The 27,500-nt window shown below is 45.2% G+C and overlaps 4 protein-coding genes and 2 long non-coding RNA genes across 9 annotated transcripts in view; 4 read left to right on the top strand and 2 right to left on the bottom strand.

Moving 5' to 3' along the window:
- The window catches only part of necap1 (NECAP endocytosis associated 1), a 9,030-nt gene extending 7,958 nt beyond the window's left edge, over window positions 1–1,072 (top strand). Inside the window, exon 8 of the mRNA XM_019869182.1 lies at window positions 796–1,072. Within this exon, the coding sequence (XP_019724741.1) occupies window positions 796–826 (31 nt within the window). The 3' untranslated portion in view covers window positions 827–1,072. The remainder of the gene's footprint in view (window positions 1–795) is intronic.
- mfap5 (microfibril associated protein 5) overlaps window positions 1–4,852 on the bottom strand; it is a 5,044-nt gene extending 192 nt beyond the window's left edge. Inside the window, exons 1-7 of the mRNA XM_019869183.1 lie at window positions 4,723–4,852; window positions 3,372–3,427; window positions 3,209–3,241; window positions 3,087–3,125; window positions 1,989–2,076; window positions 1,392–1,465; window positions 1–1,318 (exon numbers count right to left, since the gene is read on the bottom strand). The exon at window positions 1–1,318 is cut by the window's left edge and continues 192 nt beyond it. Of these exons, the coding sequence (XP_019724742.1) occupies window positions 1,188–1,318; window positions 1,392–1,465; window positions 1,989–2,076; window positions 3,087–3,125; window positions 3,209–3,241; window positions 3,372–3,414 (408 nt within the window). The 5' untranslated portion in view covers window positions 3,415–3,427; window positions 4,723–4,852 and the 3' untranslated portion in view covers window positions 1–1,187. The remainder of the gene's footprint in view (window positions 1,319–1,391; window positions 1,466–1,988; window positions 2,077–3,086; window positions 3,126–3,208; window positions 3,242–3,371; window positions 3,428–4,722) is intronic.
- Window positions 1,472–3,226, top strand: LOC109515412 (uncharacterized). 2 transcript variants are annotated; one of them, XR_002168187.1, is made up of 4 exons: window positions 1,472–1,877; window positions 2,001–2,131; window positions 2,220–2,365; window positions 3,068–3,226. It is a non-coding gene; the product is annotated as an uncharacterized LOC109515412 (long non-coding RNA). The 2 variants fall into 2 exon arrangements; XR_002168186.1 differs by having other exon boundaries at window positions 2,001–2,365; window positions 3,068–3,225.
- On the top strand, window positions 3,370–6,098 carry LOC109515413 (uncharacterized). Its single transcript, XR_002168188.1, has 3 exons — window positions 3,370–3,453; window positions 4,587–4,642; window positions 5,460–6,098. It is a non-coding gene; the product is annotated as an uncharacterized LOC109515413 (long non-coding RNA).
- Window positions 6,099–8,443: 2,345 nt separating this feature from the next.
- sbk3 (SH3 domain binding kinase family, member 3) lies at window positions 8,444–15,284 on the bottom strand. Of its 2 annotated transcripts, XM_019869090.1 has the most exons (4): window positions 14,360–15,284; window positions 11,840–11,987; window positions 10,993–11,195; window positions 8,444–9,882 (listed from the first exon to the last, which is right to left on the bottom strand). In XM_019869090.1, the coding sequence occupies exons 1-4, from the start codon at window positions 14,363–14,365 to the stop codon at window positions 9,118–9,120; spliced, it is 1,122 nt and encodes a 373-aa protein (XP_019724649.1). In that variant the 5' UTR covers window positions 14,366–15,284; the 3' UTR covers window positions 8,444–9,117. The 2 variants fall into 2 exon arrangements, with proteins under 2 accessions (XP_019724649.1, XP_019724651.1); XM_019869092.1 differs by lacking the exons at window positions 11,840–11,987; window positions 14,360–15,284 and adding an exon at window positions 11,381–11,826.
- Window positions 15,285–19,240: 3,956 nt separating this feature from the next.
- Window positions 19,241–27,500, top strand: part of epn1a (epsin 1a) — a 21,266-nt gene continuing 13,006 nt past the window's right edge. Inside the window, exons 1-8 of one of the 2 annotated variants that reach the window (XM_019869087.1) lie at window positions 19,241–19,539; window positions 21,968–22,088; window positions 22,402–22,514; window positions 22,889–23,047; window positions 23,680–23,808; window positions 24,072–24,192; window positions 24,288–24,445; window positions 24,614–24,685. In XM_019869087.1, coding sequence (XP_019724646.1) covers window positions 22,025–22,088; window positions 22,402–22,514; window positions 22,889–23,047; window positions 23,680–23,808; window positions 24,072–24,192; window positions 24,288–24,445; window positions 24,614–24,685 — 816 coding nt within the window. In that variant the 5' untranslated portion in view covers window positions 19,241–19,539; window positions 21,968–22,024. The remainder of the gene's footprint in view (window positions 19,540–21,967; window positions 22,089–22,401; window positions 22,515–22,888; window positions 23,048–23,679; window positions 23,809–24,071; window positions 24,193–24,287; window positions 24,446–24,613; window positions 24,686–27,500) is intronic. The other variant, XM_019869088.1, reaches the window with a different exon arrangement.

Genomic DNA, 27,500 nt, shown 5'->3' with positions numbered 1-27,500 from the left:
TGCTATCGTCGACATCCAACTTCAGATCCATATGCCCATTGTACTCAATTCAGCCCACTAATAGATTGTTTGTCTACAAGGGAAAGTTGTTTCCTCCACCAGTGGAAATTTGGGCCGTTGCTGTGGCGATGCGCTCTTTGCAAAGAAAATTGATGCTGTTTTTGTGGGTATGAACCGAGGCGAAAATTTTGCACGTACATCAAGCTTGGCAAAAAAAAAAAATATTTTGGAGCGTTATTGGGCAATTTCTTAAAAATGGCTCAGTAGTGCCCACTAAACATTTTTAACAAAGCACCCCTGGTTGAAAATTTCATCTCGAGCCATGAAAATTAGGAGGCATATGGAACTGCCCAAAATCTCCAACAAAAATCAAATCCAAAAAAAAGTTGTATAGAGTCAATTGGGAGTCTGCCGTACAAAAGTCCACTCTTTGTCCTCCCTTGTAGGACAACATTGACATACTGGTAGGACGGCGACATGTTACGCATCCTAAACTCTGCACTAGTTGACAACAAATGCTTCACTAGGAGCATCACTCTCATGCAGAGGTCCTACTAGAATGCCAAAGTCCTGCTTGTGAAGGTCGATGGCCCTTAAGCCAGATATCAAGAATATCAAAGAACGTTCCATAGTTCACCAGTTAGGTTTCATTAAGTACTAATAGGCTTAAAGTGGCACTAGTAGTAGGAGGGGGCGGTGGGGACCGGTGTGTCAATTGTCGAAGCACATTCTAATACATGGGTCTGCAGCTGTAGATCAAGTCGATGGAATAACTGCTCCCATGGCTTTCTGTAGGTGGCCCGATGGGGCACTGGGAGTGGAATAAGCATTGCTCGGAAGACGTCATTCTACTAGTGCACCGAATCGTCTCACATGTGAGTACAACATACATAGACCTTTTAAGTTGGGTATCCAGGATAGCGCATCCATGCTCCGCCGGCTTTCCGTGGCCCCTTTTGAAGGGCCATTAAACCTGCTTGACACGATCCATGAAACGCACGCTCGTCACAGGCAATGAAAAGTGAGGGCACATAAACATCGATATGACTCAGCACATGCGTGCACGTGTGAAAAAAAAACGTCCCCCGCCGGCACTGAGCGTGAGATTTATAGTGTTGTGGACTGTTTTGCTGACAACGTCCCCGCAGTTCTGTCTCGACGGGGCTCCCACCTGGACTTTGACGCAGTTATGCCCGAGACCCCCGCCGGGCCTTGTTTGCCCAGGTTTTGGGGTTGCCACGGCGATTGCGGCAGCGTTTCCTATTCGATGACCTCGCGATACGCTTGGGCCACCCGGACGACTCTCGGCACAGTTCGGCTGTCGGGCAAAAGGCGGACAGAAACGTGTCGGTGTGAATGTATGGACAGATGGCGAACGGCAGCTGGCTCACCTTTGAGGTTCTCCTCATATTCGCACAGCGTCCTGGTGCAAATCTCGTTGTTGATCACGTAGACGCGATGGCGGCTGAGACACAAGCAGGAAGAAATGACACGCTACTCACCCCAAAAGGTAAGGGAGATTCACCTGTAAACTTTTGAATGTCCGACGGCGCCGTGCTTTATTTATGTATTTATTTATTGCGCAACGAGGAGCTGAATCTCAAAATTCACAACATTAGTTAGATCCATGAAAAATCTTCCAAGTAAGTCTACTTCAATGTCTTTCTGTGACTCTTCCAGTCTCTCTCTCTTGCGCCCTGCTGATGTCATTCTATGAGCGCCCGAGGTCATTCTTTGGCAACAGATGATCAGAACCTTCTTTTAGGAACGGAAACCCAACAAGTCAGCAGACGTGCACTGCAGCCAAAATGTGCCACACGCGTTCAAACAGCCCCAAATTGAACGACTTACATCGCACATATAGCCGCTGCGCACGAGTGTGTATTTCATCAACAACTAAAAGAGGCCTTAGCTGGCCTCTTTTAGTCAAATAATTGAACGTGTGAGAGATCAGCCACCACTGATCTTTGCCCTCTGCTGGCACACACCTGTAAATGCAGCGTTCGCCCACGCATCTCTTCATGGGCCGATGCACCGAGTACATCCTGGTGCACAGGTACATCTCCTCCCTGCAGTCTACACGGGCACACAAGCAGAGGTGTCAAAATATCATTCCATCGTATTATTCTTGGTAAAAAAAAAAATGCCGTTATGACATCATGAAATCAAAATGAAAACTAGCTGAGCATTTTTTTTTTTGGCCACACTTTCTCCTTCAGTGCATGTGCTGCTCATGCCTTGGCCACCTGGGGGCAGTATAAGACTCATTCGAATAAATTGTACTGGACTCTCAGCTCCTCTCTTGGCTTCTCACGATGGCAGTAATCATCATTCTTTGCAGAGGATAAAGAATATCTGCCTACATGTGTTTCGTCTTCGTTTGTTTTTAGATCGACGCTGCTTGAAATGTAACAGCACCCCCACGCAGATGCTAATTGCGAGCACGTGTGCCTACGGTGTTTTCCGTTGTATGCCAGCGGCGGCTATGCGATTGCAATAAGACTGACCACTTTTAGCCTGATACAAGTTGCACCTTTTTATGGGAGGGTGGGAGCGAGTGCCTTTTCAACCTGCAGATTTACACTTGAAGGAATTCAGTAAATAGATATTAGAGATGAGTTCAAGAATAAATGACTGAAATAGAACTACACAGAGCAGACCAAATTGTTTGTCGTCAAAAGATGATTAACTTCAAACTACTGCCCAAAGGCAAACATCGTTTGGTTTTTTCTTTTTTTTTTTTTGTTTCCCCAATGTTGTTATTTATTTATTTGGCTCCAAGCATGGCTTTGGTTAGTCACAAAATACATTCCTTGCGGGGAACAGATATAAAAATTACTGAGGGGTTGGTCATTGGCAAAAATGCCAGCACTGACTCTTATATTTGAATGATTTATTGATTTGTTTATTTGTCCCAGTTGACACTTTGCTTCTCTTTGTTTATAGCTCTTTTTACTTTGGAGGTTGGAAGTAACAAGCCTATTTTGGCAAAGCAAAGACTACAGATTTTTGTCCAGTCTCCCTAAGTACAGTCAGAATACATTTCTACTTGCCACCAATGTGGCAGGTTGTGGTGGCCCACTTACTGGCTGGCGGGAGGGTCCTGGCGGGTGCCTCGGTGGTCTCTGGTGACGAGAAAAAGGAAAGTCACAGCGCAATATGCAGCAATGTGTTGATCAATAAGAGGAGTCTTTTCGTGAAACGTTACCGATCTCCTGGGCTTGGACGACAGCTGTGAGTGCTGTGGAACGCACACATATAAAAAAGAGGGCAGTTTTATTTATTGATCGGGAAAAAAAATAAAAACAAACACGAGAGCGACTGGAGCATCATGAAGCGAGCTGATTTGTGCGTCTGTTTGGCAGCGTTACCGTGGAGACCGCAGAGGAGCAGGACCACTGAAAGGTTCCCCATTGCAAAGGTTGAGCTTGGCAAACGAGGAAAGAGGAAAAGGTCAGACCAAAAAAAAAAAGTTAAATATCTTCATGTTATTTATGTGTGGGTTTTTTTTCATTTGAAGTCATTGTATAGCTGTACATATAGTGCAGTGTGATGATGCCTCTTCAGACTAAAATGGCCCATGTTTTCACTCTTTCATTTATTTATTTCAAAGAATCTTTCAGAGAAGGGAAGTATAAATAAACAACGGAATGAAGACAATTGGGTTATCGCTGCGCATGTTGCTGTGTTCACAGTTAAACCAATCACATTCAATCGCATGTTAAAGAGGCGTCAGTACACATCTGCCATCATTTAAAGTGCCTCTGGTTAACCCCAAATAAAGTTCAGCTGTTCTATGAGGCATTTCGTGACTTTTTTCTCTTTTTCCAGTCAAAGCCTGATGGTTTTGAAACTGTTCCGAATTCCGTATTAGTATTATTGTTGTTCTTATTAATGTTGTTTTGATGACTACAATGTTATTTTAATTGGAGGGGTGGTTCCAGTTAAAAAAAAAAAAAAAACTCAATCACTTATGTAACGTTTATTGTCATATTGCTTAGCAGCATCATTTTTATGAACCTCTCACTAACTTAGTATACGTTAACACAAATGATTTTGACCAAAGCTCAAGGTGCCGTTGAAACTAGGCCGCATATGACCCACAGGCCTCAGCCAACCTCGCCTCCTAAATGTTAAGGGACGATGGTGTAGCTTAGCTGACACTACATTACGAATGCACCGTTCTCACAGATTTTTTTTTTTTAAGGGCGTTTTTAAAGCTATTCTCATTCGCAACTCCGGTTGCTTTGTCTCGCTTCCCACACTGCATCATTCCTCTCGCAATGTGTCAGAGCAACTTAGTCCAAGTTGTGAGTTCTCTTGAAAGAATGTGTGTGTGGGTTTTTTTTTTGTGTGCCCAAAATGAGCACCCCTCCACCCTTTTTTCCTCTGGAGAAATCAACACTTTCCAACTGGTCACTTTCTGAAGATCACTTTAGGCACAGCCTGTTGAGCATGTGGGTCATGCCTTTTCAATGTACACGCATTCTCTTAGCGTGCTTTGGCGGGTGATGTGTTTGGCTGTCGCTGAATCTGTCTACACGCATACCATTCGCAATTTGTGCAAAATCTCTTCGTTTTCACAGGATGAACTACAATCGTAAGCATGCATATAACACACAAGGCAGAAACATGCTTCAAGGTAAACAATCGACATATATTTGCTGTTAAGTGTCCTCAAAACCCTGAAGAAAAAAAAAAAAACGAGACGACAATACTCACAACTTTTGCTGTTGTCCGAACCTGCTTTGGTTTCACGACTCCTTTGTCCTCTTGTTGTTTTCTCCTCCTTCTCTCCTTCTCCCTCCTCCTTGCCTTGTCCCTCGTTGTTTTCAGCATTTCTCCCTGCCCCATTCCAACGAGCCTAATTGATAACACACTGCTTTTGTTTTCGATTCACCTCATTTTTTTTTTCATCATAATTCTTATTTTCCGAAGATGTCTCCGCTTATCATCACCGCAGTGAAAACACACCTCATCAACCAAAAGGCGTAAAGTTCATTCATCAGTCGTTGACTAAAATACATTCAAATCTCAGGGATGTTTAATATTGTTGGCACGGTGAGCTAGCGGTTAGCACATCTGCCTCAAAGTTTCCTGGTCAGAGGTTTGATTCAGGGCGCTGGCCTTGACAAACAACCATTCACGCTTTATTGATGCAAGCAAATATTATTCAGGGAGTGTCTGAGCGTACTTTAAAGGTGTACTATTCACTCTTTTAGAGGAAAAGTATGAATAAACAACTGAAACAATGCGGTTGCGTAAGTGTGGACACCCTCTTGTTACCGGGCATGTTACTGTGTTCACACTTAAACCAATCACATTCAATCTCGTGTTAAATAGGCATCAGTACATTTAAAGTGCTTCTGGTGTACCCCAAATAAAGTTCAGCTGTTCTCCTCGGCAATGTTTGGGTAGTAATTGGGTAATATCCAGTTATCTGTACGGGACTGTTTTAGAAACAACCAGCAGGAGGAGCCAAAGTGTCAGTGGTAGCAGCATTGAAAAAAGTTCAGCTGTGTGAGGGGCCAAACAAGGTCGCAGGAGAGACTTTGATGACAGTTTGACTGATGTGGGGGCAGCGTATGCAAAACAGGGACGCTCCATCCAGTGGGCCTGTCAAGCTGACACGCCAGACCGCAACGGACTGGAAAACATTGCAAGACAACCAAAAACAACCGGATGACGATTGTGATAGCGGAGAAGTTGGTCAGGTGGCCACTGGTGAGGCCGCTTAAAACAAATGTCCACAAACACCAGGTCCGCGCACCGGTACCGGGCCGCACAAGGACAGACCAGCGAGCTGTGAGCAAATTGACTCCATCAGACGTGGCGGAAATCTGCGCGAGTCGAGCCAATCGGAGTCCCCCTTCTAAGATTGCTTTCCAAGTTTAAACTAACAGAATCCGCTAATAAATGAAAGAAGACGCTGTAAACGGAAAGTCACAAATTGACCAAACGTACAGCTAATCAATCGGATGAAAGCAACAATCAATCGTGTCGTCTTTTGATCAGTCACATTTGCTAGTAGCAATGATGCTAACGCCGTATGTAGGATCATAACTTTAAAAATTATTACGTTTACATTATTAGGCGTATTTATTCTTTCTTATTGGTCCATTTCTTAGTAGGCTACTGAGTTATTTTATTTGATTCTACATTTGTGGTACAGTAGAATAAAGTTTTGAAATGAATGAAAAAAAAAGTTTAATTAGTCTATAGGTATAAAGGTATATGATACAGAGTAAAAAAATCATTTTTATTATTATACTTAAGTACTTTGTACATGTCAGAGGCTGTACTCGCTTTTACTCAGGTACAGTAGACGAATCTGTACTTTTTTTTTTTTTTTTACACAATTGTCGTCTACTTAAGTTACAGTTTGTGAGTTCTTCCACAACCTCTATGTAGGAGGTCAGGTGACGCAGAAAGAACGCATGAAACACACCGGACAGTAAACACACGATAAACTCTCGGCTCGTTTATTACCCTGACGCGGTTTGTTGCCGCATGCCAGCGCTGCCTCACACGTTCACAACCGCTTTCCATTTCACCCAGGACATGCCCCCTCCCCTTTCTGCGTCTCCCTCGGGTGCTACGGAAAAATCTTTCGCCATTTTCAGCGTCTCCCTCTGGGACTGTGAGAACCCCAAAACTCGAGCTGAAGTGCTCTCATGAATCAGGGTTGAGAACTGGAAGCTGTTGGAAGGTAATCAAAGCCTAATGTCGGAGAACGGTTGGATCGTGGGGGGAATTTTAATACGTGATGACACTGGTGACCGCAAGGATGAATTTCAGACATTTGGACGTCTGAATTTACTTCCACACCGCAGCCATCAATCAAGCTATCGTTTCACTGCTATACTGAGAGAAGCATACAGTAGCATCTCTTATATATATCTCGAGCATATATCTGTATTTAATACAACATTTTTTTTTCCAATTCCGTCTGAATTTACTTCCACACCGCAGCCATCAATCAAGCTATCATTTCACTGCTATACTGAGAGAAGCATACAGTAGCATCTCTTATATATCTCTCTAGCATATATCTGTATTTAATATAACATTTTTTTTCCAATTTAAATACACAGACAGCTGTTTAAGGTTAAACTGATACAATCAAAACAATCTCAATGAAAACTTGACACAAACAGCATTTTTGGTGATTTCTTGCCAGCATCACGCTCATTTTTTTTTTTCTCCACATTTTACTGTCTTGACATCATAAGCTTCCTTCAATTTTACACCGCCGCCCTCTTTAGCTGTTTCGCTGCGTTTCCTGGAACAAGCAGGTTGTAATTTCAGGGGGACAATTAAACCAACTATTCTCGAAAAGAACGCGTTAGGTTAAAAGCAGATATGTCCTGGAACAAGCAGGTTGTAATTTCAGGGGGACAAACCAACTATTCTCGAAAAGAACGCGTTAGGGTAAAAGCAGATATGAGCGCGTTGGCGAGGATTGAGTGCTCGAGCCTAAGTGTCGCGTGGGTTGAAACGAAAAATCGATTCAAAAAGGAGAGCACTAATTCAAATCAGACAGACCGTCCGAGACACACGTTGGTTTTTGCTGTTTCAGGCCTGTGTGCGCCAGGCAAGCCTGACGGTGTGCATTAGGAGGACGGTGCCGTGCAGATAGTAGTGGCAAGGTGATGAAGTGCAGTGTGTGTAAATAGACGAGCCGGGGGGGTCTATTTATAAACGGGCGTTGAGTAGCCCTTTAGCTGGGGTTAGCGCAGGAACTGCATTAGCCACTGCTACAAAGTCAAACTCTTACTAAGCAGCACAATGGAAGTGTTACTTGGAAATCTTAAGTCATGTTTCATCCTCCCCCTTTTTTTTTTTTTTTTTTTAAATTAGCGCAGCCAGAGTGAATCCATCGTTTAGCTGTCCGAGGTTGTTCCGATTTATTTTGACTGGCAGAATCACCATGGCATGATTCAGTGTACCGAATGGCCATGAAACTTTGCTTCACATTTTTTCGGGGGGCGCCGTAACCTGAGTGTGAGTGATTTTTCATGCAGTGATTGTGCCCCTGTCACAGATGTAGGGCAAGCATTAAGTATGGAGGTCAGGGTGTGTACATTACCTGCATATATGTGTGTGTGTGTGTGTGTGTGTGTGTGTGTGTGTGTGTGTGTGTGTGTGTATATGTCTCCATACAAATTTTACAGACACTACCATGAATGTTTATCATACTCTTCGTTTTATTAAAACACACATATTTACACACTGGAATCTATACAACAGCAGTAGTGACAACGATATCTACATATATACTGTATATGTTTTTAAAAAATTGATGGAAAATATCTAAGAACCTAATATGTGCAATTTCGTATATTAACATTCGGTACAATTGCAATATTTCATTCATCAAGATTCAGTGCAGTTCTTTCTGAACAAGGATAATGTGAAACATGAAAATGACATGATTTAATTCTTTTCGTTACATAATAGACTACTGGTAGGTGCTTCTAATATTTCGTGACGCTCCTCCATATGTTGTTGTATGTCAGTCAAAGTGAACATTATTATCTTTGTGCTGATCCAGCTCTTGCTTTGGATCGCATTGGATGTTGTGTCAAGTCACACACGATGAGTTTCACCAAATTCCAAAAATACAAAACAGTGACGCCTTGAGATACAAGTGACCCGAGTGTTTCTGAGATACGAGTTGTCGTTCGGACGATGTTTTGCTTGAACTCGCCAGCTTAATGCTCATAAATACCGCAAAACGCCATAAATGGGCGAACAAAAATGATTGGTGTCACAGTATAAAATATTTGTTCTTTTTGGGGAGGCTGTGATGACATAAGATACAAATATCTCAAGGCACCATTGTTCTCACAAAAAGTTCGGGAAATTGGGAACTTTCAAGAGATACCTAAAATTTTGATGAGAGATCTTAATAGAGAAGAGCACATTGTGGAAAAAGTCATAAACAGTTGAACATTTGCATTCCAAGGTTAGAGAAGGTCAAATGAAGTTCACTGGTAATGGTTCTGCAGCATTTTAGGTTCACCCTGAAATTTCATCCTTAAAGCCCAATTTCCTGAACTTTTTGTGAGGAGTGTATCTGGTCAAATAGGGAAAAAGAACGACCCTTATATTGGCTTATCTCTCCCCTCTTCCTTCCCTGACAATCTCCTCCTCCACTCCTCCTCCCGCCTCCCTGATTTTCCTGGCCTCCCGCTCGGTCTCCTCAGCCCTCCTCCTCTCCTCCTGCTCCGTCTTCATGAGCCAGGGTCCTCCCAGGTAGCTCAGGATCTCGTCGGGGTTGCCTCGCAGCTCGGGGTCGGGGTTGAGCAATTGTCGGAAAAGAGCCATGACCAGCGAGCTGAGTCCGCGGAACTGTGACGGAGGCGGGTTGTTCCGGTGGTTCTCCTTCATGATGGTGTAGCAGTCCAATTCCTCCTCGCCGCTTCCACTGCCGCCCTCGCGCTCAAACCAGGCTTTGTATTTGGTGTAGCCCGGGTCGTCGGTGGTGCTCTCTTCCCAGGGGAAGCAGCCAGTCAGGAGGCAGTAGGTGAGGATCCCCAGAGCCCAGCTATCGATGCAGGGCTCCACCCTGATCCAAAGATGCTCCTTCTCCTCCTCCTCCTCCTCTGTGACATCACACTCCTTCGCCTTCTCCGGCTCCTTGACGGGTTCCACCTCGGGGGTGCAGAAGGGCGACTCATACCACACGGCACCGACAGTGTAGCCGATGGGCCGGGTCAGGCCGAAGTCGCCCAGTTTCACCCAGCGGCACGAGCTGTCACACAGGAAGATGTTCTCGGGTTTGATGTCCCGGTGGACGAAGCCCAAGGTGTGGAGGTGGGTCACGGCGCCACTCAGCTGGGACATCACCCTCTGGACTTGTTCCTCGCCCAGGCCGGCCTACAACACACAGAAGTGAGCAGTGATACCTTGACTGACAAGTAGCCTCCAACTGCCACCAACACCGTACACCGCAGTGGCTATGCTATAAGGGGTCTGACATTAAGCTTTGGATAAGGTAGACCTAAGTCATCTGTTGGCTTGTTTGCAGCACCGGGTGGTCTTTAGTGGTAGCGCTCTAGAATGCGTTCCTCGCCCAGGCCGGCCTACAACACACAGAAGTCAGCCACGATGAATTGAGAATGGGAAACGCTTACGGAGTTACTGTGAACAATACAGTGATACCTTGACTGACAAGTAGCCTCAAATTGCCACCGGCACTGTACACCACAGTGGCTAATGCTATAGGGGGTCTGACATTAAGCCTTGGATAAGGTAGACCTAAGTAATCTGTTGGCTTGTTTGCAGCACCAGGTGATCTTTAGTGGTAGCGCACTAGAATGGTTTAGCTCCTACTCGGCAGGCAAGACTTTTTAGTGTTAGTCTCGGATTCTCCGGGTCCCGTTCTGCCCCACTGTCATATGGCGTTCCACAAGGTTGAATTTTAGGGCCCCTGCTGTTTTCATTGTATTTGCAGTCCTTGGGATCATTTTCAGATCTTTTTATTTGTTTTTAAATATGTAAATGGTCTTTCCCCACCTTAACTCTTTGAGCTCCTGCAACCTTTGGTTACCTGCCTGGTGCCTCACGACTGGAGGTACTTAGAACTAAGTGGGGTCTCATAGGGGATCCATCTTTTTCGTTTGCGGGTCCCTTGCTTTGGACTGACCTTTCATGAAACCTTAGGCAAGCCCCCCCTCTCTGTCCATCTTTAAACCTTGCCTTTTTATCTCCTGCCTCACTTCACACACTTCCCCGCTGCTGGCTGGGCGATCGGGGCTGAGTGTTCTCACTCTTATCGCTCCCTTTGCTTGTTACTGGCAGTGACAAGATGCCCGCTAACCTTTATCCACATGTCTTTTTTTTTTGCTGACATGTGTGAAAAGATTAAAATAGACTCACCCAAAAAAAAATACAGAGTTGACATTTACATTTATAAAGACAGCCGGGCCTATCTGTCAACGTTGGCCCATCCCTGTTGTATAGCCATACACATAACAGTCTACCGACCTCCGATACGATCACGCTGTACAGGTCCCCGTAGAGGCCGGCCTGCTGGGCAAAGACGTAGTGCGACGATGTGGAAAAAAAGATGCCCAGTGCGCGCGTCAGAGAGGGATGCGTGCAGTAGGAAAGAGACAAGTTGTACTCCCTCAGGAAGGACGTGAGACTCGTGGACTGACGAGGGAAGAACTTCAGCGCCATTGCTGTTCCTGCAAGGAAATAAATGACACCACATGAAATATACCACAGCCTAGTCGGATGTCAAACGATCATGAATAATCATACACTAAATGCTCAAATGGCTTGCAATTAAGCTGTTTGAGCACAAAGTCATCATCCCGCTTGTGTTGAATTGTCTTGCTGGTGAGGACAGAGAGATACAAGTTCACTGGACCTTAAGCCGGATTTCAAGGATGTGACATAAAACGGCTTTCCACAGTATCGCACATCAATAACCCGGTGAACAAATGTTACTTTCCCTCTGCGGGCGATTGCGTTACGAGCACCTTCGAGCAACCCAACCCTGAAGAATCGCACTTGATTAAAGCAGCGCGTGTGTAAAAGGCAAAATGGACGCCGTCCAAAGCCTCGTCTGTCCTCACATTTCTGCCACAGTTGCCCAACACAACGTAACGTTTCATCACAAGTAGGAAACCGGAGTCGGGCTTGCTTACATTGAGAGATGCGCTTCGTGGCTTTCTTTCGCAATAGAGTAAGCCGTGCGTTACCTAACCGAGTTAGCGAGTGGGACAGAGGTGGGGAGGGCTGGCTGGCGGGGGGGTGGTGCAAATTTCACACTGCGACAACGGAGACGTAATGAGCCTCAAAGTGTCATCGCAACGGGCCGGCTGACCTTTCTTCCTGTGAACGGCCAGCATGACCTTGCCGTAGGAGCCTTCCCCCAGGAACTTCAAGACCTGGAAGTGGTCGGACACCTTGAGGCTGGAAATGGCCTGCGCTGACAGGTAGCAGCGCTCGTCCAGCTCCTTGGCAGTTGCCTCCTGCGTGGGAACAGAGGAACGGGACATTTGACCGCTTTGTCCTTTGACTATTGGTTCAACTCTACGACCGAAAGAAAAATCTGCAAAAAAATGAGCATCTTTTTTGCTGAGGCGGAATTCTCGAACGGTATTCTCTTTGTCTTATGTCGCAATGTGTTAGCGAGACTTCACACCGATCTGATCGGAATGCAAAATATGCACAATCGTTGCCCAGTTGTCCTTGTCAGAATTTGCCGATCGTTGTTTCAATAGGTTGGAGAGATTGATTGGATCGGACTTGTCATTTCCAAACCAGCTGTCCACCAATTTGTTGTGTGTGTGTAATAATGAGGCGATTTTAAATGTCTCTCGAACGTTTCAATCCGCTATCCCAGCGTGCATTGAGGCAGAAGGCGTCAGGACACATGTTCTCTCTCCTTCGCCCGACCGGCGGGATCAACAACACGATGGCGGCATCTGGAGCTGTCACTCAGGTCTTAAATGGTCAACGCTTTGTCTCCCCTAGTCGCAGCTTGGATGATAACGCTTTGAAGTACAGTAAATCCCTTATCACGTCCGCCCCGGCAAATGTGAGAGGGAGGGGAGGGAGGGCGAACATTTAAAAATGTGTTTTTGGCTTTTGATATTCTGCGTGGGCCTGTCGGAGAAAGTTCACCCTGTCGCGCCACGCAAAGGCTTCGTGCACAAATTCCCTGCTCGCGGGATGGGAAAATGTCAGCAAGTGGGAGAGTGACACTTGGCACAGATACGAACAAGACGGCTCGCTTTTAAACGGAACATTTGACCTCTTTGAAGATGTGTGGCGTGTCGATGGATTCGAATGTCGCCAAAATGTGAAGACAGTCACGTCGGACGAACCACGCTTATACGTGTGACCTGGCAGTTTGTAATATATGACCGCCGATGTGAAATGATGCTGATTAAAGGCCACACGGAACATAGTATCAACTTTTAAATTCTTGGACCACTCTCCAATTTCTTGCGGGCTGGCGACCAGTCCAAGGGGGATCCCACATCTCACCCAAAGTCTGCTGGGACAAACCGCCGCTCAATCTGCTTCAGAAAATGGCTGACTGCTTTTGCAGTGTTTTGAGAATAGTGCAACTTTCCTGAATCCAGATCTGTCATTTTTATTTTTATTCTTATTCATGTCGGAAACTTTAATTTGATATATGGACCATCTTATATGACTGAATTCAAGAGTTGGGTTTTTTTTACATTGAATATTATACGTATCATAACTTAAAATCTATTGCAATCTTCTTTTATTTGTGGCCTACAGTAAAATGTTTTGAATGAATTGATGCTGAGTCATCAAGTTTTATTTTGTAAAGCTAAAATCGTTTTTGTATGAAGGCATAATGTGCACAAAGTTTCAGCGTTAGTTGTTTCGTCATTTGTTTTACCTTAACCATCACATTTTCCCTATAAATTTGTGAAATTCAGTCAATATAAAATTGTCATGCGGTCGTACTGCAAGACAGAAGCGAGGTGAACTTTTGACAAACTGTCCTTCTAGCAAGATGGCGCACCTGCGCATTATGCGCGGATGGGAAAACACGTTCACCTGACCCGGCACCGATGGATTTCTTTTTCTGGGGTGTCGTCAGAAATGAGCTTCATGGAAGAAATTCCCACAAGGCGACCAAATCAAAAGATTACACTTCAGATGCATTCACTGAAATTGATGCCGCTGGGAATTTCTGTCGTATTGTGCGTCAGAGTGTTTAGGACGGGCATGAAGATTGTCGAAAGGTTGAAGGCGGATATTTTGAGCATGTGAGGGATTACATTTTCGATGTAAAATGTCAAATACGTCAATATTTATTTCCAGTAAATATCGAATAATTGTGCCCAAAGACAGCTGGGATAGCCTCCAGCACGCCCCGCGATCCTTGTGAGGATGAAGCGGATTGGAAAATGGATGGATGGATGGATGGATGGATCTCATAAAAGTAAAATGTGTTCATCCTACTTTTGGGTTGCAATTATGAAGGCAGCGCTTGTGAGATTATACAATGCATAACTGTGCAATTCATGAATTCACATGTCCTCAATCAGAGAGGAGTCCTGCATTTTTATCGCGTGGAGAGCATGTTTGCAAAATGAAATTATTATTCAAGTTCACCACTTATGACTCATGGATTTCTTTTAGCGCTGCGCGTGGGCCAACATTCTGAACGTGGAGCTCAGAGGGAGCGTTCGACTTACACGAACGCGCTCTCGCTTGAATGTGGTCCAGAAACGCAAAGGCAGGTCGTTGGCAGGCATAAAGCAAACGGACACAGAACGACAGAGAGTATAGCCTTGCGTGCTTCTGGCAAGTTTGCGGATTCAAAACGAGATGGATTCATCTTGGTCAAAGTACTCACTGCCATGCTTGTACGAGGTGTGTGATGGTGGCGCTCTCCTCCTCACGAATCAAGCTGTTGTCGCCGCACCTTCTTGCGCTCGGGTGCAGCAGCTGCGCTGGACTGGAGTCGTTCGTTCTGTGCCGGTTGCGTCGAGTGGACCTGCGGCTGGCTGATCTGCGTACTGGCAAAGTAGACAACAAGCGCCTCTTCCCGGGGTCGCACACGTACACAACGCACTCCCTCTCTTTTCCGACTCTGCGGCTAAGTCTGTCTGCAGCTCGTCTGGTGGGCTCCTGGCAAGTGGGCCTGAACGGGTTGCGAGGTATTTCAAACCTCTTTTTCACCCCCCAGTGTGCCCCCCCCACCCCCCGCCCCTTCCACTTCTAAACACAACCACAGTTGATGGCCCCTGTTTCCAATCTGTCATTCACCTTCACCCTCCCCAACTCTCTCCATCAGACTCTTTCCATGTCTCGCTCTCTTTATGTTTTTTTCCCTCAGCCCTCGCTTACAGTCCGAGTCAGTGATTTCCCTCCGTCGCGTCGGATTCCTGGTTTAATCAACAGGTATGCGGGAACGATCGCAATCGGCCAACAAGCCTGTACCCTTAATCCCAGGACTCTTACTTGGATGACAGGGTACAGTTAAGCGAGCCGCTGCTGGATTTATTGTCCGAGATCACTCTCCTCTTCTGTTACTCTTCATTCCATGTCTATCACTGCACGGGCGGTAATAAAGGAATGACGCACGCTAAATATGTCGACCCACCTTCATGCATTTGACTGTTTGAATCCTTCCGAAAACAAGCTTCAATCATATCCATAACCCTCATCTCAGATTCCATCCTACTGTCCATTGACGTACATCAAGTCATCCTGAGTACTACTGTATGCCGTATAATGTAAAATAAAACAGGGGGAGGAGACGTGACGTCGTATTTGGAACCCCAACCCCCACCTCGCCAAGCCCACAGGAAAACGGAACAGTTTCGAGTGGCCTTTTTAATTGTGGGCAGCCTGAGGCACACCTGTGCAGTAAATGTGTTGCTAAGTGGTCTTGATCTTACTGCTGCTCAGTATTGGCACGAAACCTTCAGGATTCCATTAGAAACTCCCCAAAATGTCAGGAAGTGCATACTAGAACGGCTGAAATGGATTCGGAGATCATCTGAGTCACTTTGAAGGCACGTTTTGACCGTGATTGGGTCATTCCGAACACAACCGCATCCCAGTCACAAGGGTGTGCACACTTTTGCAACCACATGATCTCAGAAAAATAAACGCTAAAGTCAAGAACAGATACTTGGAAAATTACAGAAGTAAAGTAACCAAGTATTTGTACTTGGTGACTTCCCGCCACTGTCTGGAATTGACTCCATTTTGAATCAAGGGCTTTAATTACCGTAATCAATAACACACAATGGTCATACTTCTTCATGATCGACGGCTATATCAAATATAATACCCATCCAACTATCTCTTTCCCGGAGCATATTATGGGATGTCAGCTGAGTTGAAATGGAGCCTTACAAAAATAAAAATAAAAAATACAGCATTAGCATGTCCGTGCCAGCTGTTCTTCCTACTTAGCACCATCTGCAGGTCAAACTTCCTCTTCTCCGTCTCTCTTCGCCTCAACACCCTCCTCCTCTTTCTGTCGACGCCCTTAGATTTTCCCCTGGTAGTACATACTACCCGAGTAGTATTGCTCCCGCCAGCGTTACGTAACACAAACACAGGCTGCTATCACGACGGCCGCGCCGTGCTCAGGTTACTGAGCTCACCCACACGACCCCTGCTGTGTTTTGCGCCTCCCATGCATGCCGCGCGCTAGAAAGTTTGTAGTCACCCCGCAGGGGTTCCTTGGCCCCTGCTGTGGCAACCTCGATCCACTCTATCATCCAAATATACAGCCTTCATCACAGGATCGACGCCATTCACACGCGAACATAGTGCGCGCAAATATTTTGAAGTCACACGGTGATTCTCGCAATGGCAGTTTGCATGAATTCCACTCAGATTTGCTGCAACCCGAGTGTGAAAGTAAACCAACAACTGTGGGTTTCTTAAGGTTGATAGTTCCTCCACTGGTGGGTAAAACAGAATAATTAATTCAATTCTCCTGTCATATTTTGTCATCTCTCACACTTCACCGAAAGATTATGTGAAATGATTTTTACCGATTTGTTTCTAAATACATTCAATGTGTTTGAAGGTAAAAGCTGAATATATACGAACACTGACATCAATTTTGTATTGAATTGTTCAAGAGTGACATAAAACCTTTTACCACTTTGGTTGTTCACATTTTCGCGAGCCCGCTACATAGCGAGCCTTCAGCCCACTGAACCGCTAGCACATAAGTTAGCAGCTAACTTATGTGGACTCACTCACAACACACACAAAACCAGCAGTGACTCGTTGCAAAACACTGATGCCGTTCCACGGTCCACAAGCTAGCAGGCCATAAGTTCATAAGTTCGCTGTCCATCAAATATACTTTTCAAGAATAAAACCTATGTCTCTTTTTTTTTAATGAAAACTTAGGCTTATGACACTACTGTGGCGTTACTCTGAGCAAAAAGTTCAAGAACCACTGATGTGTATCATTTTTTTAACAGAGACAAAATGGATGTGTAGCCTACTTATATTCATAAGCACGTTATTGTTATTGAAAGTACCAAAGAAATTAAATATATTGCTGGCCTGCGAGCTAGCAAGCCCGCTATTTTTTATTTTTTAGCCCGCGAGACCGCATTATTATGTGGACCCTCCCACCACACAAAACCATGTGAGATGATGATTTATTGGATTATATCGGTCCTCGAGCTAGCAAGCAGGTCGCTAGCTAGCCATCAAATATACTTTTCGGGATTTTAAACCTGTGTCTCGTTTTTGACGAAAAGTTGGACTGAATACACTTTTGAGGTGTTAGCATAAAACTGTTTGAGAACCGGTGACGTATATTATATTTTGAACATAAATGGATTACTCCAAAAAACACATTTGAAAATGTTTCCTTCTCAAAACTAGAAATGGTTGGGAATTTCTGATTCAAATGCCAACAAGATTATTTCAATTTTTTTACAGTTGATTTGAGAATACCCATATTGGTTGGATGAAATGATGTGTGTGGGATAATAAAGATTGACAGTGTGACATAACCACCCGCCGCACCACCTGTCACAATGGCCTTTTGTGACAGTGATAATCGCCTGCATTTTTGAGGGTTTATCTCCATGAGATTAATATTTCCAAAACAGTGTCACTGTGCGTTAGTATACTATCTTTCCACACGGGTCACACTGCTGTGTTTTCTCTTGTCGCCATTCCCTGTGGGGACCTGACACATGCGTGATATAAGAGGAACATGGGAACATGCATGTCTGCGGGGCCAGCTGTTCCTGTGTTGCTCTGATCTATGGGGCTTACCGGTACTGTGTAGTATTTACGGATCCACAAATGACTGTGAGCGAGCGTACAGTTAGTCCGATGATGCCGCTATGTGGCTGGCGCACGGTACAACTACAACCCCCCTGTCACACATTACAACTGCTCAGTCAGCATGCCTGCATGTGATTGGCACCACTGCATGGCAAAGACAATAACATTGTGTGGTACACGTCCTCCACCAAGGTTAGACTGTCAACTGAAGTTAAAAAAAGCAGCCACTGAAGGCTTTGTTGAGTGCAAATTTGGAAATGTTCGTGCGGTCCGGCAGTTTGTGAGATCATCAGCGTGCGCTCGGACAAGAACGAGGCATTCAGAACTCTGGTGACTGAGAAAATACTCCACAGTGTCATATTTTTGGTCATCTTTTGGCAGTGTTAAACTGCACCACATTACACTGAGATGTTCCAAGTACATGTACTTTGCTTACCTTATTTAACAGAATGATTTTGAGAAGTGGTTCCAAAATTTTTTCACCAAGTAGCACGTTAAAAAAAAACATAATTGTCGATTTAAGTTCCCAAATAATGACCAAAATTGAAACGCAATAGCGTAATAGCCTTCAAAATAGTATTCATTAAAAATGAAAGAGAGGTTTTATTCATAAAATCTATATTTTATATTATTGTTTGAACATTAGCCTGCTCTTCAGTATGAGAAAAAATGCACTTGATTGAAATAAAATATATCGCACAAAATGGTTCAATAAAAAGTGCACAGACATAAAAGTGTGGAAACAAAAAGTGCTTTAAGATTACCGGTAAATGCATAGCTTGCAATAAAAAGTGAAATACAACTGAACTGTACCAAGACAGTGAATTGTTTCGCATACCACTAGAGGGAGCCCACATACTACTAATGGAACTATTACCACACAGACTCACGGAGAGGGTCCAAATATTAAAAATAAAGAAATAACAAATGTTTAAAAAGTCTTACACCACTGACATACTGTATAGAACATGTACTACACCGGAATAAGTCAAGAGACAACATTGAGCATACAGTATAATTGTTCTTTACTCGTGTAAAATAAAACAAAACTAAAATACTTTTTTTAAAATCCGCTTTCTATGTAATTTGGTGGAACCTTTGCCAAATAAGATTCACTCGTACAGTACGAGTGAATCGGAGTAGGAGTAGTAGTAGTAGTAGTACGAGTCGTACTACTACTACTACTCCGACTCCTATTTCTACTTATATTTCTCCTATACTGCACCACCTTCAATGACAGACAGACAGACGATAGACGGATAGATAGATAGATAGATAGATAGATAGATAGATAGATAGATAGCAACACAATGATTGTAAATTGTTCTCATGTCGTTCGACTATTTTATTGACTTTGTTGTAAACGATGCCAAGTGACAACGAACAGGACTTGCTAACTTGGCGGGGCGTGCGTGCGTGCTTGCGCGCGCATGAGGAAAACAAAGGTGGCGGGGGTGCGGTCTGGCCGTCGTCGAGAGCGGAAGCGGAAACTCGGCCATCTCCTCCTCGCTGCTCCGTTTAGGGTAGACCAGGGTCAGTCCAGACGCTCCAATTCGGATCTTTTTCTCGAGCCGACTCGTCACCAATGTGGCCCACGTTTTGTTTTTTCGTGTGACCGCGTCACACTCGGCCCTGCTCCTCATGCCGGGCCTGCTCGCGCCGTTTGGCAGTCCTACTGGCCAACTAGCATTGGCTAGCTTGCTAGCTAATCTCTCCTAGCCGCAAGCTGCAAGTTATACCTTTGACCACTCACCGGTAGGCAACATAAACATTCGTTTTGACGTCCGCTCTGGTTGATTTGTTCACAATGATCACTTAACCGCGTGCTGGAATATTGGTTGTAGCTTGTTGGCGGACAGCTACAGGCATCGTGTAGCTCATTTCAACTTTAGCCAGACTGAAGTGAGAGCTTGGGGGCAAAGTGCTTTTCTAGCTCAGCTCAGCTCAGGTAACGCACGGGACAGTGGTTAGCATTAGCTCGCACGAGCAAACGACAGATGAAGTCAGTGGTTATTTTTCCAGTGTATGAACCGCTAGTTTAGCTACTTAATCATACATTCAATTGTTTTAAGACTAATCTATTGTGGAGTGTGCGGCTGGAGTAGCCGTCCGGTTTTGGCAGACTAAGTTAGCTCGGCAAGTGCTCAGTTGGTAGGCGTGTCAAGTGGGGGTGCCGGTTTGCGGGCTGGAGGTTGTTTCATTATGTCAATTTGTTGCTTGTTAAACAGAACATTGCGTTGTACTTGGACCATACGATGACAAGAAAGGATTTCTATTCTAATCTGGCCGTCGTGGTTGCACGTCATAAATGGAGTGTCGCTACGAGCTGTCGATATGAATCGTTAGTAGCAAATTCTCCCCAAACGAGACCGTTTTTTTTTTTTTTAATACAGCGCGAATTCACTAGTTATGTGAAGACACTTTACACAACGAGCAAGTGAACAACCAAACTCGTCAATCATAATGTTACAGTGTTTAAGGAAACCAACGGAACTCCACAGGCCTCGAAATAACAACGTGACAAGATTTCCCCAAAACGACAGTCTGTCAGATGCTGAGTCTTGTTAGAACAGCTACTTTAACCCAAAATACACCACACGAAGATTTGGGAATATCATTTGAGGGATTGAAAAGAAATACTTTTTTTGTCTTAGTAAAAAGAGCCTTTTTTTGGGGCACTGTTGTTGTGTTGCATCGATAAGAGAAACTCTGGCTTGAAAACACTTTTAAATTTGAGTAAAACACGAACTTCATTTTTTTTCTCAACTATCTCCTCAACCCATTTATCCGTTCGTCTGCTACTCGGCAAATGCCTTCTCCAATTGGCGTTCAAAATTCGGATAGGTTCAATGCGTCAAAAATGCTGTCAAAAAAGCTCGATCCAAATAGCGCAGATGGAACGTATTTGGTGAGAAGAGCAGTGTTGGCTGAGGAATTGGTCATCTATTTAAGCTGTTTTTGTCAATTTGTTATGGGGTATTTTAGAAGTGTTTGAGATGCTCATTACATGTTTAAAATTGCCAATTCACACCTGCACATCAAGCATCTGTGCATTGGGAAACAGCGACAGGAAATTGGGTTTTGTGCCTTCTTGTATTTTATCAAACCACAAAAACATGGCATGATTGTCAAGTAAGAAGCTGGAGCGCATCTCAGCTTCTGGGTCATTGCTAGTTATACGTTATAAAAAATGTATTTATGTTTATACTTAGTTCCACTGAGTCTGCAAATCCATTTTTTTCCCAGTCTACATCGTGTTTTTTCTTGGTGAGTAGCCACTCTACCTAGGGAGCTATGGAACGGTACTTTTTCATCAATAGGGTACCTGAAATTCACAGATCTGATATGTCAACAAAAAGCATTTCCAGTCCACTCCCTTATCCATTGGCTTGTCTGAACTTTGAGACTCAGCGGTGGCTAACTGACGCAGATTCCTGGTTTGGTATGCAACCTTTGACCTTGGGCTGGGTGATATGACTGAAAAGTAAATGGACATATAAGAAATTCGTATTGGTCGATGTCCGTACATTCAGATTTTTTATTTATTTATTTTTTTATTGTTGAAAGAAAGGCTGAATTTAGGTTATTTTATATGAACAGATATAATGCTTAAACAAGAAGTCACCGATGAAAAAGTCAAATAAACCTTTTTCAACATGATGTGCTTAGTAGGGCTGAAAAAAGTTTCACAATTCAAGTATTTCACCTCACTCATTCTAGACTTTTCTTGATTTGTTTTCGAACCGATTTTAAATAAAAAAACTAGAATAGAAATTCATCGGCCACCCTTTGTTTATTTTGCTATGTTGCTTTTCAACACAAACAAATTCTGCTGTGACCTTCAGGCAGCGTTTCGTGCCGCCGTTGCGTTTTTCAAAGTTAGTGTGATACAACTGATGCTCGTTCTGACATTTCGGATTGTGAATTCTCGATCCGTAAATCTGTCTGGTAACCCAAGCAAATCAAATCTGTTCTCTCTGCCCACGAGCTACTTGTTAATTTCCGATCATCTGACTTTTTCACCAACTGAATATCTGCTTTGTCCTCATTTTATCACGGGCACTTTGGAATCTGCTGTTCGTGTGCGTGCGTGCGTGCATGCATGCGCACGGGTCACTTGGCACTCAACACCAACTGACCACGTCATTCATGTGTTTTTTTTCTGTCTTTTCTCACTTTGCAGTCTTCATCTCGCGAGCCAATGTTGCCACGGGAAGAAAAAAGACACAGCTCGCTGTGAATGAGTGGCGCGCCAGCACGCGTACCAAGAGAAGCCCCGATTCTGCATTATTCTTGTGTAACAGGTGTGCGGGACACTGACTTGCCCCATTTACTGCAAGACACTCTCCCTGACCTTTTTTTGGACCGAAGAGTAAAATTAGAAATTGTGATTTCCTCGAGGAACGCCGATTTTCGATGTGGCAACTTATTTTGTAATAGCATCCACATATAAGTTATGTATGCTAAGAACGGCATCCGCTAATACTAGCTGACAAATGATCTCAAGCCTAGAGCTACCCTCCTGTACCGGTGAAGCATCAATTTTATATTCCTTATGGTTGAGTTGAATCGGTATGAAGACATCGAAATGTATTTATTTATTTATTTTTTTAACAACCGCTCCTCAGATTCCAGCACAGCTCGACGGCCCGACGGTTGCCATGTCGACCTCATCGCTACGGCGACAAGTGAAGAACATTGTCCACAACTATTCAGAGGCTGAAATCAAGGTTGTATCTTCTGGCTGGAATGGAAACTATTTTCACCTTTTTATTTATGTTTCCCCCCTAAACGCCCACATCCTCTTGTGTGTGCACAATTTTCGTCAGCTCTTCTCATGCCCCCGCCCCCACCCCACCCCTTGCAGCAGCAATAGGACAAATGTCTTTCCGTAATCTAATATTTGTTTGAAGCAGTCTTTCCTCATTATATAGCGCATGAACTCGCATAATCATGTTAGGCCTCCATTAATTTGCCTTTGCCCGCTCATTTGCATGATGGTTTGCATTGACGCAAAAGCGCACAACGCAGCAACCTCGAATGTGGCGCAAATTGATGCGGCGGTCGCCGCATTGAACGTCATTCAATTCCGTCTCTGGTTTAGGTCCGAGAAGCCACGTCCAATGACCCATGGGGCCCCAGCAGCTCTCTGATGTCAGAGATAGCCGATCTGACGTACAATGTTGTGGCCTTCTCCGAAATCATGAGCATGGTGTGGAAGCGGCTCAATGACCACGGCAAGAACTGGAGGCACGTGTACAAGGTGCGTAGGACTTACTCGCATGCTCCGATATTGTCTGCAAATCAACGTCTCCTATCCCGGGCTTACCATAATGACATTTTGGAAGTTAAAATGGATTGATTTCCTGTTTCCGGTGCAGTCGCAGCAGTTCAGCCGAATAGGAGCTTAGTTGCCTCAACTCCTTATGACGTCGCTCATCGATGCGCTCCTCAGCACTGGTTTCACGATGTAAAATACGTACGTGGTCTGCCCTCGTATCCTGCTTGTCGTGTGTCAGTTCGCCACATTATCTCGTTCGCGTTGGCCACAAGCTTGTTCGTGGCACTTACAAGCACGTAAGGGTGTGTCATTGGCAGTTTGCGTTCTGTCGAGTCACCTAAGTGGTGTCACGATTGTTGCCCCCTTGCAAAGTTTTTGTGGGAATTAGAGGTCTGCTTTTTATTACATGACTTATTACGCGACCGTTTTTGTTTTTGCGCAGTGGCCTGTAACCTGAAATTTTAGGGGCCTCGTAGAAGATTTAGGGGCACACACTGGAAATTGACTTACATTTTCACGAGATTACTGACGGGCGCGAGTAGATGAAAATTGTAGTTGCGCTGTTTCAAATTTTAGGGGCAAAAAAAATGAAACTTTTTGTTTGTGTCTGCCAGGCCATGACTCTTATGGAATATCTGATCAAGACGGGTTCAGAGCGGGTCGCCCAGCAATGCCGAGAGAACATATACGCGGTCCAGACCCTCAAGGATTTCCAGTACATCGACCGGGACGGCAAAGACCAGGTACGTAAACACACCGCCGCTCGCAAAAGTGTGTGCATTGCTAAATGCAAAGTCAGTCCTAAGGAAGTGTCGCCTTTTTGCGGAGTCCAAAGCATGCTTGAGTCAAATGTGCTCTGGTGCAAACCTCACGAAGGCGGCTGTAAAATAGCGGCACAGCGAGAACAATTTGACAACTACCTCCGACGATGCCGTACAAAAGCATTTCAAGTGACTTTTAGGAACACAACATGGGGCCCTTCATGTTTTTGTCCCGAATTCTCCAGGGCGTGAATGTGCGCGAGAAAGCCAAGCAGCTGGTGATCCTGCTGAAAGACGAAGAGAGACTAAGAGAGGAGAGGATCCACGCCCTCAAAACCAAAGAGAAGATGGCACAGACCTCCAGTGGTGAGGCGCTTTGGTTTGCCTCAAAGTGGCGACCGCACTCACCACTCCCCCAACGCACTCCTCTTCCTCATACGCGCGTTGACGTTGCGTTCCAGCTTCTTCGGCGCCGTCGGCGCCCAACCTGGGGGGCAGCCTGTCGCTGGGCTCCCACTCTGGCGGCGCCGACCCTGAGCAGGCGTGGCCCCAGAGTTCCGGCGAGGAGGACCTGCAGCTTCAACTGGCTTTGGCCATGAGTAAAGAAGAAGCCGAGCAGGTAATTGTCGCAAGGCAGCCTCGGGGAGGGAAAAAAACAGTTTGAGTTTAATTGGCAGTTGCACTCTATGTCAGCAAGCGTCCCGTCATACAGATGAAAATTCAGTGATGTGAAGCGACGCCTCCGCCTAGCTTTGCTCTCACCATGTAACCCCTGACCTCCCCCCAGACTAGCAAGGACCCCCTGGAGGACGCGGAGATCCGCTATGCAATCACACTCAGCAAAGAGATGCTTCAAGAGGTTAGGGGCAGTTGGCAGGCGCAGCCGAGCCGCCAGCCATCGACTCTCTATGTCTTTCTGTCCACTTCAGTTCACAGCATTGTCCAATCAAGATGACAAATTGGTTGTGATTTGGCACGCGTCATTTTCAGATGACCCTGAAATTGTTTGAGGTGCTTTCACACCTATCGTTTCCTTTTTGCGGTCGACCTTGCTTTTGTCTGTTTCCTCTCCTCCCTCCCGGTGCGGTTTCTTTTGACACGGTAAAAAAAAATCAATACACACAAAGTAAAATGCATCACAATAAACAAATTGGCTTCACTCTCTTTGTTCATTGGCGCTTGGCAATTTTTATTTGTCACGGGCAGTCGACCCAACGATGACGCTGTCGGTCAAGACGCGGCGTGGCTAACAGTTTAGTCAGTTAACAGCCAGCCGATAGTACCCAGTGGCCCTTGTCGGTCCCATCCTGCGGACTTGGGCCCCCTGGCTCCTTATCTTGAGCCAGCAGTCTCGAACTTGAGCGTTAAACTGGACACTTATGTGAAATTGGGCCGGCAAATTGTTAACTCCAGCTTCTTTCATCTCAGGCAGCTGGCTAAAGTCAAGCCACTCCTTTCTCTAAGCACTTTGAAACAGTCATTCATGCTTTTGTCACATCTCGGCTGGATGGCTGCAATGCACTTTACTTTGGAGTCAGCCAATCCTCCATGAAGCGTCTCCAGTTGGTCCGCACTGCTGCCGCTTGACCGGCACTCGAAAGAGGGAGCACGTCACTCTGGCTCCTTACACATTTCCGAGTTTTTTTTCAGATCCTATGATTTGTTTTCAAATCTTGAAATGGCCTGGCCCCACCTTACCTCTCGGAGCCCTCGGGTACTGGAACGCCGTCGTCACTCCGAGGACCTCTTTGTTCATAAGATAAGATAAGATAAGAAAACCTTTATTAGTCTTCATACGTTCTGATTAGACTTCATACGTGTTGACTTAAGTTTTAATCATTACGCCTTCAAAGACGTCAATCGTTCATTTGCCAATTGCCAGAGTGCCCTTGAGATGGTTCATTTGAGCCATGACCAAAGTTCATGACTGTACTATGTTAACGCCTGACCAGACAAACCGCACCATAGGGGAAAATGGGCTCCATTTTGATTGAGAAAGGACCAAGCACACGAATGTATCGGCTGTATTTCATGGTTTCAATCTGATCGATCCCAATGGTGGAATTTTTGCATGCCAAATATCTTGTCTAACGCCACGTTTAACCCTGAATGGTGTACTCAGCAAATGTTGATTCTTTCCTCATGCGCTGAACTTTGGGCTTGAATCGAAATCCCTCCTATTGCCATCTCACTCCTGTTATCTTTCTGTGTTTCTTCCTGAAACCACAACATATGCGGTCAAGTCTTTGTTTTTCAGCCCTGAGATCAAATGTCACTCAATGATCTGGATATGGCACATGCCTCTCCTTTGTTTGTTGACTTCCATTGTCGGGTTCCTCCTATAAGGAGACCCCCGGTTGGTAATTACCCTGCAACGTGCTGTGAGACTTCAAACTGGTTAGTCAGTTGGGTCAGCATGTGCTACTTCTTTTGAACAGACCCTCATGAGCCTAAAAAGGAAGAAAAAAAATAAGACAACCTCTGATTTGTCCAGAGTAATTTGTCAATATATGAGCTTTATATGCATCTCAACCTATTCTTAGACTGTATTTCATTTCATGTTACCCAAGGGACTTTGTAGAAAGCAGTCTTAAGACTCTTAAAAAAAAAATCTTATTGCCTACCTCAAGTTGTGTATTCGACTTTGCTCATGTCACTGTGTGTTTGTGTGTGTAAATGTGATTGGCAGGAGGAACGACTGCGCAGAGGCGACGACTTGCGACTGCAGATGGCCATCGAGGAGGGACCTCTTTGTTCATACAAACCAGAAGAGGTGTGTGTGTGTGGGTGTGTGGGTGTGTGTGTGTGGGTGTGTGTGGGTGTGTGTGTGTCGCTCTCAAACATCACTTGCTTGGATAGGAATGTCTTTTGAATTCACCTTTTTCCCCAAAGTGATTTTGTCTTCGCTTCCATTGACTCCACGTTCAGTTTTTGGATAAATGTTACATATTGGGCTTGTTTAAATGCAACAAAATGCTTTTTTTTTTTGTTCCGAAATGCTCAGTCTTCTCCGCCACACCGAGCTACTCTCTCCTCTCTCCTCGTATCTTTATCTCGATTATTGCGCGCCTAATCCTTTCTTCAGAGAGTTGCGTCACATGATTGGTTCGCCAATCCATCGTCATTACGCGTGACGTTTGACTTCGTTTTGCCAATCAAACCGAGCCGGGCAGTCCCAAGACTGCCCACAGTCTCCGCTGCGCCACATAGAAGCAAAAAGTTTGGAAAGTGACACATGGACACCAAATCCAACCCGACTCGATATTAACCCGACAGCTCGGCTTGTGGTGAGAGCCATTTAGGAAATGGACGACCAAACTGCACTGTCACCCGCGCGTGCCTAAAAATGTGAGCGTTTCAGCCGACAAAAACTCTGCTTGGAACTTGGGCCACATAAAAGGCGGTCTTCATCCGCATTTGAGAAATGTAACGGAATATGCAGTCTGGATAAAACGGAAAGGATATTTCACGCAGAGCGCCCTCATGGAACTGAGTGCCGTGGACCCCTGGGGGCCCCCTCCCGTCGCCGCCGCTCCCGTCCCCGCCGTGGGCTCAGCCGGCCCTTCCCCTCCGCCCTCCCTTCCCATCGCCCCTTCGGGACCATGGGGTACGTCCGCCGCAGACCCTTGGGGCGTAGCCTCGCCCGCCTCCCCACCACGTACCATGCCATGGCC

This window comes from Hippocampus comes, unplaced genomic scaffold (genome assembly GCF_001891065.2).
Source record: "Hippocampus comes isolate QL1 unplaced genomic scaffold, H_comes_QL1_v1.1 scaffold67, whole genome shotgun sequence".
Classification (NCBI taxonomy): Eukaryota; Metazoa; Chordata; class Actinopteri; order Syngnathiformes; family Syngnathidae; genus Hippocampus; species Hippocampus comes.
This window is presented reverse-complemented; position numbering and strand designations above follow the sequence as displayed.